At 40.9% G+C, this 12,187-nt stretch overlaps 1 protein-coding gene across 1 annotated transcript in view; it reads left to right on the top strand.

The window, feature by feature from the left end:
- The first annotated feature begins 4,005 nt into the window (after positions 1-4,005).
- Positions 4,006-12,187, top strand: part of GDF10 (growth differentiation factor 10) — a 102,793-nt gene continuing 94,611 nt past the window's right edge. Inside the window, exon 1 of the mRNA XM_009277996.1 lies at positions 4,006-4,093. Within this exon, the coding sequence (XP_009276271.1) occupies positions 4,006-4,093 (88 nt within the window). The remainder of the gene's footprint in view (positions 4,094-12,187) is intronic.

Here is a 12,187-nt window from a genome sequence, read left to right as displayed (position 1 = left end):
TTCACAATTTCAAGAAAAAATGTTATATACAATATAAGTTCTGGTCTTGACATGGGACTCTCCAGATAAGATTATATAGCTTCATTACTCAAGAGGTCACAGTTGTCTTAAAGCCTCCTCTGGGGCTTCATGGAAATCGCACAGAATTTCAGGTCTTGCTTGAAGTACTGTATGCCAAAAAGAAAGAATGCAGGAAAGGAATGATCAGAGCAGAAAGTAACTAGCTTTGCTTTAACAGCAAAAGGCAATTGTAAATTGAAGAGAACTCTCTGTTACAGTTGGCTTATTCTACAAAGCACAAGAATTTTATATTCCTTGTAATTTGCCCTGGATGTTCACATTCATCTAACTGTTTCTGAAAACCTAGTAAACTTTTAGTCTCCATGACATCTGTGCCAATGAGTTCTTCAGACCAATCATCTGCTACGTAATTTTTACTGTGTTGCCTTTTGATCCCTGCTTTCAAAGAAGTGTCCAATATATTTTCACTAACTTCTTCCCTAAACTTTTGCCAGGGCTTTCCTTGCCCATTGCCACTTGAAGTTTACAAGTCTGAGATCTTTACAGCTACACCTTGGCCTTTGGTAGCTGGGCTTGAGTTTGCAGAAGCTCCTTGTCTGGTTTGTTGTGTGTGAATTGTCCATCAGAACAAAAATTAATCATGTACAGTCTGTGTCCAATGCCTGAGTTCATTTACAGTCAGTGGGTCCACTCCAGACCAGAGCTGGAATAAAAACTAAAATATAGTTCATGTGGACAACTGGGTCAAAGTCTTGCCCGAAGCTAGCGTGACATTATACAGTTTCAGTCTCTACATATAGAAGAGACTCCTGCCTTGTAAGAATAATTATTGCCAAAAATACATTTAAATAACCAACACCTGTAAACAAAGCATGAACCACTGTGGACAAGAGATGAGCAGAAGAAGCAGGACATGCTTTCTGGAAAGCTTTTTGCAGGTTCCTTACCAGTCTAGTACCAGATGAAAGTGCAAAGAACACCTGAGAGGTTGGGAAAGGGTAAAGGAGGAAGAGCTCTGAACAAATAATTAAAGATAGCTAGATTTCTAGGAGCAGCAGGGAGAAAAATAGTGGTGAGGGGAAGTACTTAGAGAGTGTAATAAGCAAAGCAAGGAACAAGAGGGGAAGCAACATATAGACGGGGGCACCAAGGTGAGATCACTTGGCGAGTTGGAGAACACATGCAGAGTGGGACCGTTCTGATGGACTCTTGACGTTTCTCAAGTGTAGAACAGAGTTATTTGTGGATTTAAAGAATACCTTTTTCTGAGTTGGAACTGGGAAATATTTAGCTTATGAAATCTTCTGTGTTCTTTCTTCTACCAAGCCCTCTGCAAAGTCCCAGCAGAATCCTTCCTCCCCTCAGTACCAGGATGCCATTCTGCATCACCTCTGGCATTTTCTGTAGATGGGCATCACTTAAGAGTCTCCTTTGACTCTGACCCACAGCCCTCAGGGCTAGATTGCTATTCTCCAGTCTACAACAAAGGGATATTCAGTGAGTGCTTGGTGACCAATATCTTAATCATAGGCAGGGGTGTTTACTGTGGCTACTACAATATAGACTTTTGCAGAGGCTCACTGCCTCCCTTCCATCCTCAGCCTACTGTAACAGGAACTGCTCCAGCCTTATTACTGCTACTGCCACCAGCTACTCTAGCTGGGTGGCCCTAAAACTTCCAGGAACCTGGTGTCTGTAGCTAAGGAAAGCCCAGGTCTCCTAGCTACAGTACTGAAGGCTTTTAGTTGCAGTATAGCTGGCAGGAGTACTTCCTGCTCTGGCTGCTGCAAGATGGGCTGAACATCCTTCTGCCCCTTACAAGACATGGAGACAATTGCAGTGCACTGGGCAGCTCACCAGTGAAGGAGTTTTAAAGCCAGGATCTGAGTGGGAGCTGACAGAAGTGGAAGGAAGGAGAGGCTTGCGTGATTATTAGAGCCCTCCCCTCCTGAATCTATGCACATGCCTAAGAAAACTCTGCCATCTGTACTTTAAGCTCATAGGAGATCAGCAGAGGAAGGAGGGGTTTGTATCACATGTGCTGCAAAGCCTTTGAAAAGAATGAAAACAAACTGTAGTGCTGACTTTGTCTACGAAAAACAGCAAGGCCTCAACCATGCCGACGTTTTGTCAAAAAATATTGAATCAATTAGTGACCGTAACATTTTCAAATAGCTTCCAAACAGCAAAACATATTTTGGCATAAATAAAAATCCACTCTCTTTATTGAATCCTTATATGGCAAGTTTCGGTGAAGAAGGAATTCTTAGCAGCAGAGTCATCAGGCTGGACCTTTGCAGTAGGGGTTCACTCTTACAAGCAGGGGGAAACTTTGGTAGCAGATGGGGCACAGAATACGAAATTGTGACTCCACAGTTCAGGCCTCACTTTAAGGCCAACTGGAGTTGCTGAATGGGTGTCAGTGAGACATCATTTCCACAAAGAGAATGAATGTTTCCGTTTAGCCCAGTAGCTCTATTGATCAGGATTTTGTCCCCTTCAAGGTAAGTTTGCAGGAGTCACTGTAATTTGGCTTCAGTCTTCCTTTGTCAGTCAAAACCCATGAAGTGATTCACATGGTGATCTGATCCTCTGAGCTGATTTCCAACCGACTTTTTTCCTTCTTGGGAACAGCACTCAATGGCCTCTGCAGTGTTAATCTTCTCTCCAAGAACATTTTAGGTTTGCCAATTTTGGGGATTCCAATCAAGGCATTAAATATATTGTAGTCAGTCTTCTTTCTTTCATCCTAACACCCATGCAGAAGGCAAATTCCTTCCTGGTTCTGCTCCTCAGTTGTACAGCTGTCTCCTCTGAAGAAAACAGCCATCGATCTTTAAGTCCCACTCAGGAACTCTTCAGTCACTCTAAACTTTGCTCTCACTTTGATTAGTGGGTTTCTTACCTCCAACTTTTGCAAGGCCTGCAATCCCAGCTGAGAAAATAGTTCACCTCTAAATTAACCCCATAATTTTGGATATAATACAGGATAGATACATAGAGGAGAAACCACACCCACACTGAGTACAGCTGGAGCATGGGAGATTTAATGTGCATTTCTAAAGAATTCTGAAATATCGAAACAAAGACCATATTTTAAAGTGATTTTTCACCCCAAGCTGTACAAGGTGACCAGTATTCATCTAGCAGCCATTAGGCATATCAATGCCTTACATTTTTTAGGATACGTACAAGACTTTGCCAAAATCAGCTGTTAGAACTGAAATTTCACATGCTAAGTGTCTGCCAGAGAACTGTTATTATTTTATTTTGCACACTGTGCTGAAAAAGGTTAGCTGTTTCCAACAATGAAATTAGGTGGGAGATGTTGGTTTGTGCATGTTAAATACATTCTTACAACTTTTTTTTCAGAAGGTTATGCTGAAAAAGAGATTTGAAATTTAAATTAGTTTCTCTTATGCCAGAGATGAGCCTTTTGTCTTCCCCACTAAAAACAATTCGAAAAACTCTAAGTCATTGGGGGCAAAAAGGAATGTTTGCATACATGCAATAGTGTGATAGAGCTTGACAGTTAAATTCTACAGTGAGTATATTTCAAATGAGGGATTCAGGGGCTGATCAGGGTTTTCCCCACAACTGCTGTTTCAGTCTGCTGGCTAAAACATCAAATCTGAGATTAAGGGAAATGTTCCTCTTTTATCTGCAGGGCTTAATTGTGAATCATAGAATCACAGAATCATTTAGGTTGGAAAAGACCTTTAAGATCACCGAGTTCAACTGTAAACCTAACACTGCCAAGTCCACCACTAAACCATGTCCCTAAGTGCCACATTACATGTGAAGGTTGGAAAAGACCTTTAAGATCACCGAGTTCAACTGTAAACCTAACACTGCCAAGTCCACCACTAAACCATGTCCCTAAGTGCCACATCTACATGTGAAAGTAGCCTGACTCAGAGGTAAGGAGAAGAAGAGAAAAGCATGACTGCATGGAACTAGAAATACCCCAGGAGACAAGGGCATATGGGCAAGGTGATCAGGAGCAAGAAGGAGAAAAGGAATGATGATGATGATGGTGATGATGCAGAGATGGGAAGGCAAGAGTTGGAAAGTAAGTTGGAGAAAATCTGACTCTCGGCGTGATAAACAAGAAAGAAGTATCTGTAACCAAAGATTTCCACAACTCATTATTCCTTTGATGTCAGCAAGCATTCTCAAACTGCACTGGCTGTTTGGTGCGATGGAGCTTTGGGGACTACTGATTTGTTTTCTTCAGGTTTTGTCCTTGTTACCATTGTTTAATAAAATACCAAAGACATTCAGAGAAAGACTACATGTAGTACCTAGGGGCTGCACAGCCAAATGTCAGGGAGGAACATGGAGGCCTGGCTTAGACCTCTTCTTTGCTGTGTGCTCCTGAATCTGCTTTCATGATGGTATCAGCATTTCCCTGAAGGAACTGGGACAATGAGCACAACAACGAAAGTTCCAGTAAACAACATTCAGCTGGCTTCCACTGTCTTGGCAACTAAATTTTAATTCAGAGGAAAGGAAATTTAGGCCAATTAAAAGATTCTGCTAGGTCCTCTACTCTTTCTCCAGCTAAATGCAGTAGGGATGCTACATACCTAAGAGGTCCACAGAATCCAAGAGATTCAAACAGAATCCAAAAGATTCAAAAAGATTGTTTCTAATTGTTCTACTGATGCCTAAAATATGTAAGAATCAGTTGCACACTTTGGTTTGACAAAAGTAGTAGTACACTTCCAAGGGTTACTACAGAGCAGGCTGTATCATATCTGGTATTAACTCGCTCCCCTAGGAAACTCTTAACAATGCAAAGCCCAATCAAACAAAATGAAAGATGTAGAAACATGAATGGGCTGAGCCACTTCCTTTAGATTTCTCTGTTCCCTGCTGGTATCATCCCAACAATGGCAATTGGCATGCTGCTAATTTTGCAAAAGAAATAACACAGTAAAAAAATAAGAATGCACAGAGTAACGAATTTTATAATTCCTTAACTTCTGTTCCCTCCCCCAGTCTTCACCTGCCTGACACTAATCTTCATCTACCCAAAACTCTGTGGTCATTTCTCAAACTAAACTTCCAGCTTCTTGGATGTTTTGAAAATTAAGAAGTCCTATACAGATTATAGCAATTGAAAAGATCTCATCAAAACTACCAAAATCGCAGTGTAGATTTCCATTAAACCTACCAGATGTATATATAAAAGCTAGTCATGTGTTTAATAACTCTGCAGGATATTCAGGATATTAGGATGAAGAAAATATTCGCCTCAAAATTATCTGCATGAGCTAGATACTGCACTGCAGTCAAAATTGTTTGTTTGTCTTTACCTGTGTTTACTTTGTGATTTCTATATTTTTCATTTTTTTTAGAAGTGTTTGTGCATGCCTCTAACTAAAGAATATCTTTTCAGTTGCACAAAACACTGATTTTAAGCTAGGAAAAATTTGGTTAAAAAGTTGTAACAATCAGTATTAGATCAATATGCATCTGCTATTGCCTGCATTGCAGACATGGTCCCTTAATGGTTTTTCTTTAAGCTGTGTTTATCCTTCTGTTTTCTGTTCCACAAAGCTCTGGTCTTCCTGGTCTGTTCATTTTATGACACCTTTATGGTCAAATCTTGACTTAACCACTTGCTGTGGCTGCCTCCCAGCATAGATACTGCCCTGTGCTCACATATGGTAGGCTCGAACCCTGGATATGTAGATACCCGATCTGTTTTCTAGAAACTTGTTGCTTGGACATGATTCTGACAAACCGGAATGTCAGCCCAGGTTTTTTGGCAGTGTGCCTCCGTTTTCTGTTTCCATAAGAGGCCTTTACTTTCCCAAGCTCCTTGTCCCACTGGTAGTTTTATAAAAAAGCTCAGCAGGTCCCTGGAAGTTCACAAAGCCTTCTTCATTCATAAACAAGCTGCTTGCGAGCCCCTGAACAGAATGGCTCTATCCGTGACGTCTGATTGACCTTCAAGAACTGCACACATGACAGAAAAAATAATAATAATAAAAAAGGGGGCAGAAAGTTTAAGGAAATAGACAAATGAAGAACAAGGGGCCCATCAGTGTGTTAGTAATGTGGTGAATGCAAGAATTAAAGATATAAATATCATGATGGGCTGTATTTGCATTGCCACAGTCTGGTTAAAAGAAAGAACCCCAGAGCTAGGAACCGACGCCTCTTGCATCCCTAATGGCTTCTATATAAAAATTGTCATTTTCTTTGTATGATTAAAATAAAGAGCATCGGCAAAATAAACTCTCCCTTCCTACATGTTTCTTTTAGTGAATCTACTGCTGATAGAAGATGCCAGTTTAACAAGTCTGCAGACAGAGACCTTCTGTCTGCAGAATAGGTACAAGACAAGCAGTGGCAGGGAGAGGGTCTCTGCCACACACACAGCTCACTCAGACCAGCGAGACCACCCCAAGAGGGAAAAGAGTGTTTGGTCCTTGGCCTCCTTGCTGACAGCAGCAGCCTGGGAGCCAATCAGTGCCCTTTGCCAGAACAAGTTTCAGGCGGTCTGGAGTCTGAGCGCTTGTCACTAGCCTGAAGTTAACTGTTTGTTTAGCACCATTTTCTACCAGGTGCTACTGACAACTACTCTGGAGAGTGTAAGGCGTGTCATTACTGGTCTCTACCGTATGGGTCATTCAAGCAATTGCCATTCCTAGTTATTCTATTAGTCACTATTCCCTGTCCTCTCTTTGTTCATCTACCTCCACCAATCACCCCTCCATCCTACTTTGAATCAGGGGGTCTTTCAAAACAATCCCAATGCTGTTTTATCCTCCCCAGCAAGCTCCCTTGCTCTCTGTTTCCTTCGTATTGGAATCTTTGTCCCTTATTTTCCTTCCCAGTTGGCACTTTGCTTATCTTCCAGTGTTGCCATTCACTCCAGGGGAATCCCAACAGGGCAGCAAGGACTTTCTTGGCTTTGAGCTGTTAACAGCTGACCACCACCTGCTCTCTTCTTCAGTGAATCCCATGCCCACACATTTCTAACTGTACATTTTGAATGTCAAAACTTCTAATTCCTTTCCCCACAACACACTGTCTCCTGACTCTGTGTGCCAACAGTTGATGACATTGCTGTGACCTCTGCAGTGCAAAGCCTCTGATGGCGGGCAGAGGGTAAGTGAGCTCTCTCCAAAGTACCTGCTTTGTGATATTGAGTATAGGAGAAGATATTGCGTTATCTCTTTTCTCCCACTTGATCTAATGATTTGTAACAGTGCCAGAAAGGATGCTATGGACTTTCATTTTATGTCAAATTCTAACACTCTGAGCGACATGATGACTTACAAGACTGGCAATGGAACAGAGTGCAGTCCTGACTAAGGGTGATCACAAGCCAGGATCAGGTTCTGGCTGTGGGTGGCCTTATCTTAGATGAACTTCTGCACCGGATGCTGAGTTTCCATCTGTCTGAAAAACCATCATCATTTTAGGTAACATAGCTGATAGTTCTCCATCAAGATGTCTGCCAGTGAATTAGTCATGGAAACTAAATTAGGCTTTATTACTCTAGAAGCAGACACTCCAGTTTAAGACTAAGTCATGCTAGCAAGGCTCTGTAGAGAAAACGCTGGCATTTCCTATACTGTAAGTGCTCTGTTGGGTAAACAAGAACTTTCATCTTTAGGAATGTGAATCCAGAATAACTCAGCAGTGTTCTCATCACAAGAAAATTACCTTGTAGGCCCTGAAGGACATAGGCAAGGTCAGGTAGCAAGCCGGTGAAAGCTGTCAGTGGGGACCTCACAATGACTCAGATCATGGTCCTCTTTTTTAACGCTGCTTTGCCAGCCTAGCCTCTAGAACTGTAAGCACAATTAATTTCCCCAGAAGCATTCAGGTAAACAAGCTATGATTTGCTGCTATTGAGATTGATTTAAGCCAGCATGTGGCTTGTCTAAGAGGGCTAATATGTACCTGACCATGTTTTTTGGTACTAATGCCAACTAGCATGGAACAGTCCTCTTCCATGCTATTAGTTTCGCTTACCCTGTAACAGGGTGGCCACATCCTAACTGTTTATTGCAAACTGCTAACTCCTGAACCATGCCCATGAATTGTGTAGGAGATTTCCAGGTAATGGAAGTGCAGCTGTGCCAGGAACTTTTCCAACAATCTAATAGCACAGAGAACTGAGTTCCAGTGCTGAGGAACACTTCCTGGCAGTTTACTTTACTAGTAGATGAAGCCTACGGGGACACATTTTATTGCTAGCTTTGCTGGGCTCAGGCACCATTATCAAAAATGGCAGTGTGTGAAAGTTTTCCAACTGTAGACATGGCTCCTGAGTACTTGAACGTGTTCCCTTTACTGTTAACAGAGATTTCTAGAAGATATGATTTCCTCCTCTGATTCTCAAGAATATAATCATTTTCAGACTGAAGTCAAAAGAAACAACCAGGTCTTTATCCTCATTCTTGTGTCTTTGGTTCAGGACTTACCAGCTTTATGCAGGTGCTCATAGGTAACTTCTCTCTGTTTACAGATCCCAATCCTTTATCATTAAAAATGAATTAAGCCCCTCTCAACTGATAATTAGAGGACTTAATTTTTCAGCTGACATATTCTTCCCTGAATCTATGTGAACATTGATGGGATTTCGAATGCAAGTTGAAGGCAGCAGTTTAGAACAGGAAGCATGAAAATAGACTTTTAATGAGGCAACAAAAATCCCATTTTGAGATCACTTCTGATATTCCACAAATTTATTTATATTCTGCACTGGAACAAAATTAAAAATATTTAAAGGTGTACAGCAAACAGAAGCACTAAGCCAGCTGCATAAACAAAGAATATTGTTGGGAGATGGAAAATGGGCAAAGAATAAACTTGCAAAGGAAGCAATAATGGATCATCAATACCTGTAGATATCAAGCAAGGCTCTCACAGAGTAAGACAGTTCCTCCTGCAATTGTCTTAATCTTGGCCATTCTCTAAGGGAGTATCTAATATGACAATACACTGCAATTTCTGGTTCACTCCTCTCTGCTTGCAGATCACATTTTGATCTTCAGGGCTGGTAAAGCCCAGAATTCAGGCAAACTCCTATTTTGGGGTGTGCTTTACAATTTGTTCTGCAAGTCCAGCTGCAGCAATTATTGCTTTGATGACTGATTGGGGAGCTCACAGAATTCCATCAGCTAGGCTGCTGGCTTCTCTGATGTCAACAAAAAAACACCTGGACATCATCTGCTTGGTTTACAAAAGGTGTCCCGACACTAGCTCTCCCCAGAAAGCTCAGCACCATGCAATATCCCAAACAGAAACATTACCCTCATGAATGCTTACCAAAAAACCCCTATTTTTTCCATTTTATTTCATTTCCATTCAATAAACCAATTTTTCCTGTTTTCAGCATCCAATCACACCAAACTTCAATTAGTCCTGGTAACCATTCATTGCAGGCATGTTTGGTGATATTCTCAGGTCTTCTAAACATCCAGTAGGGACAATAATGCCTTATTATTGGTATACATGAAACTGAGCTGATTTTCACTAATATGCCTCCAATGTCACATAGGAGGAAGGCAAATGAAGGCTGGTCTAATTGCCTGACTCCCCAGAGATGGTGACAGGGTCCCATCCAGACATAACCTGGAATCCCCAAGAACTCCATTTCTTCTCTCTATCAATAGATGACTATTGTGAGCTCCCTGACACACGGAAGAGTCATCAGCTTGGATATCACACAGTACAAAGTCTTGGAAACAGTCTCTAAACTCTTGTGTGTGTGTAAAACACCAGAGGATACCACACATAGAGTCTGAAAAGCCATTTAAGTTCTGGAGTATCTTGACTGCACGTAGAATAAGCTGGTAGGTGAACAGCTACTCACAGTCAGAACATCAATATTTTAACTATTCTTTCCACTCATCATTTTACACACTCATTTTCTGTTAATTGTGGTTGGACAAATTAAGTCACTACAATTTCCAGAGTTGGTTTTATACTTGGCTGAAGACTGCTTTGTAGCTTCTGAGCATTTTTTACTGAAACAGGAAGTGTGCCTCAGAGTATAGTGCAGGTGACAATGTAATGGGCAGTGTTACATGGAGGTGGAGATCACCTACACAGGTAGTGTACCAACTTTTATTAACTGGTGCACCACTCCAAAAGACTCGTCATTCTTTCCAAACTCGTAGAAAACCATGAGAGGTTTTACAGAGTATTCATCCTACCAAGCATCTTTTGATTGCAGTGATCCATCACTCACTGCCTCAGAGCCACTGAGTTTTATAGTCTTGTCTCAAGACAAGAGTATTAAAAAATGCTATGCAGTTCCATATGTAATGAAATAGGGCAAAGATTGTGCTTGAATTTTGTAACAGATTTTTACCCTCTCAGTTTGTGGTGATGCACTAAAACTGTTCCCCAAGGCACTGGAAAGAAAGATTTTATCCTCTTCAGGAATGTGTCTAAGCTGAAATGTTTGAGACCTCAGCAAGCCCAGATGAAATTAACTGGCACTCTGACCTGGTCACAGTTTTCCATTTGCGTATTTGTGGAGCAGGACATGTACATTACTACCTCCAAGTCAGAATACAGAGACAACTGGTGAAGAATGCAACTGTCTTAATGAGAATTTGAAGACTCACTAGGGCTAGTACTTGCCAGTTTTTATGAACATCTTAAATGACTATATTTGGTAAGAACTTCAGTTTTGCCAATTATGAATGTTATTGTTTTGCTTTTAAAATATTTTTAATGCTTTTTTTTTTTAATAACCAAACATGTTTCAATTCTTTTCTATGGTTCAGCTCTCCTTTTGAAACCCAGGCTTTGACCTTTACCTGTTGGAACTATCTCAGCTGTCTGGGAACAAAGACCAGACGCACCTCTGATTTTCCCAGATGTTCAGCAGTAAGAATCCTACAGTTTTTAGCAGCTTCAATGCAACCTTCATAACTCTCTGATGTTTTCTAGCAGGGGTTATGCACACATCTGCTCTAATGTTAACTTCCTATCTCTCCTTCTCTATCCCCCTTCCTCCCTCTCCCGGACAATCAGAAAAAAATACAAAGGTCATGAACCTAACTGCAAGCATCTCTTCCTGCTTCTTGTGTGGTTTTCACCCTGACCTTGATACTCTTTTCTATTTCCCTAGTGGCACCTCATGCTCACACCACCCCCTCATGCTTCCTTAAGAACAGGAACAGCAGAAAGAGGGAAAGAAAGTCTGGCAATTAGAAACATACCCTGAGATTTCCTGCTTCTAATGCCTATTGCAAAGGGGCTGCTGTTTCTCAATTAACAGAGAGTAAAACAAGAGAAAATTAATGACCTTAGCAAATTGAGGACAAATTGAATAAAATGGGGCCAAATTCATCCCTGATGTCTCTTCTTTGAGGGCAACAGAGGGATAAATTTATCTTGATATTTTTAACTGTTTTTTAAGGACACAAGTGAAGATTGGGGGTTTTGTTGTTGTTTTGGTTTTGGGGTTTTTTAACCGTGCAGTCATTTGGTACTTGCTACCTAAACTACTTCATTAATCTTTTGTAACTAAATATTGTTATCATATTCATGTAACCGATAGGATACAGAGTGGAAACATGGCTGAGTTACTAACACTAAGGAGTGAACCAGCCACTGAATAGCGGCATGACCTGAGACAAGTCACTGTTGCTCTCTGTGCCTTTGGATATCCCCAGCCTAGATCATTCCCTTAACACAAGCTCTTCAATACAGGTACCATCTCTTCACTATGCTTAAGTAGTTATTAGAGTTTTCTGCTTACTGACTTGGTCTAAGTGAATGTTTATGACAATGAAATATTTTTAGGGCTAGTTTACCACAGAACTATAACGAGGACACTTCCACAGTATTCAGGTGCAAAAAACTGCTGCGTACTACATTCAGCGCTAAGAGGTGTTGACAATACAGTCACCTAGCAGACTTACTTGGCCTTAGGAGAGAAACATTTTTTGGCTTGAAATTGTTACAGAGCTTAAATATGCAAATAATTGGAAAGTCCAACAAGAGTTTCCAGTGAATAAAATATAATTTTCATTAATGACACTTAAACTGTAAATTTACTATTACGTAAGTCACATGTAAATGAAAAGCCTTAAATCAGGTGTGGAACATACTTGTAGACAAACACTTCTTAGCAATAAATTCATATGAAGCAGCAATTGCCCTGTTGTGGCCTAGGTGG

Source organism: Aptenodytes forsteri, unplaced genomic scaffold (assembly GCF_000699145.1).
Source record: "Aptenodytes forsteri isolate BGI_AS27 unplaced genomic scaffold, ASM69914v1 Scaffold15, whole genome shotgun sequence".
Taxonomy (NCBI): domain Eukaryota; kingdom Metazoa; phylum Chordata; class Aves; order Sphenisciformes; family Spheniscidae; genus Aptenodytes; species Aptenodytes forsteri.
The sequence above is the reverse complement of the archived record's forward strand: the minus strand, read 5'-3'. Positions and strand labels throughout refer to the sequence as shown.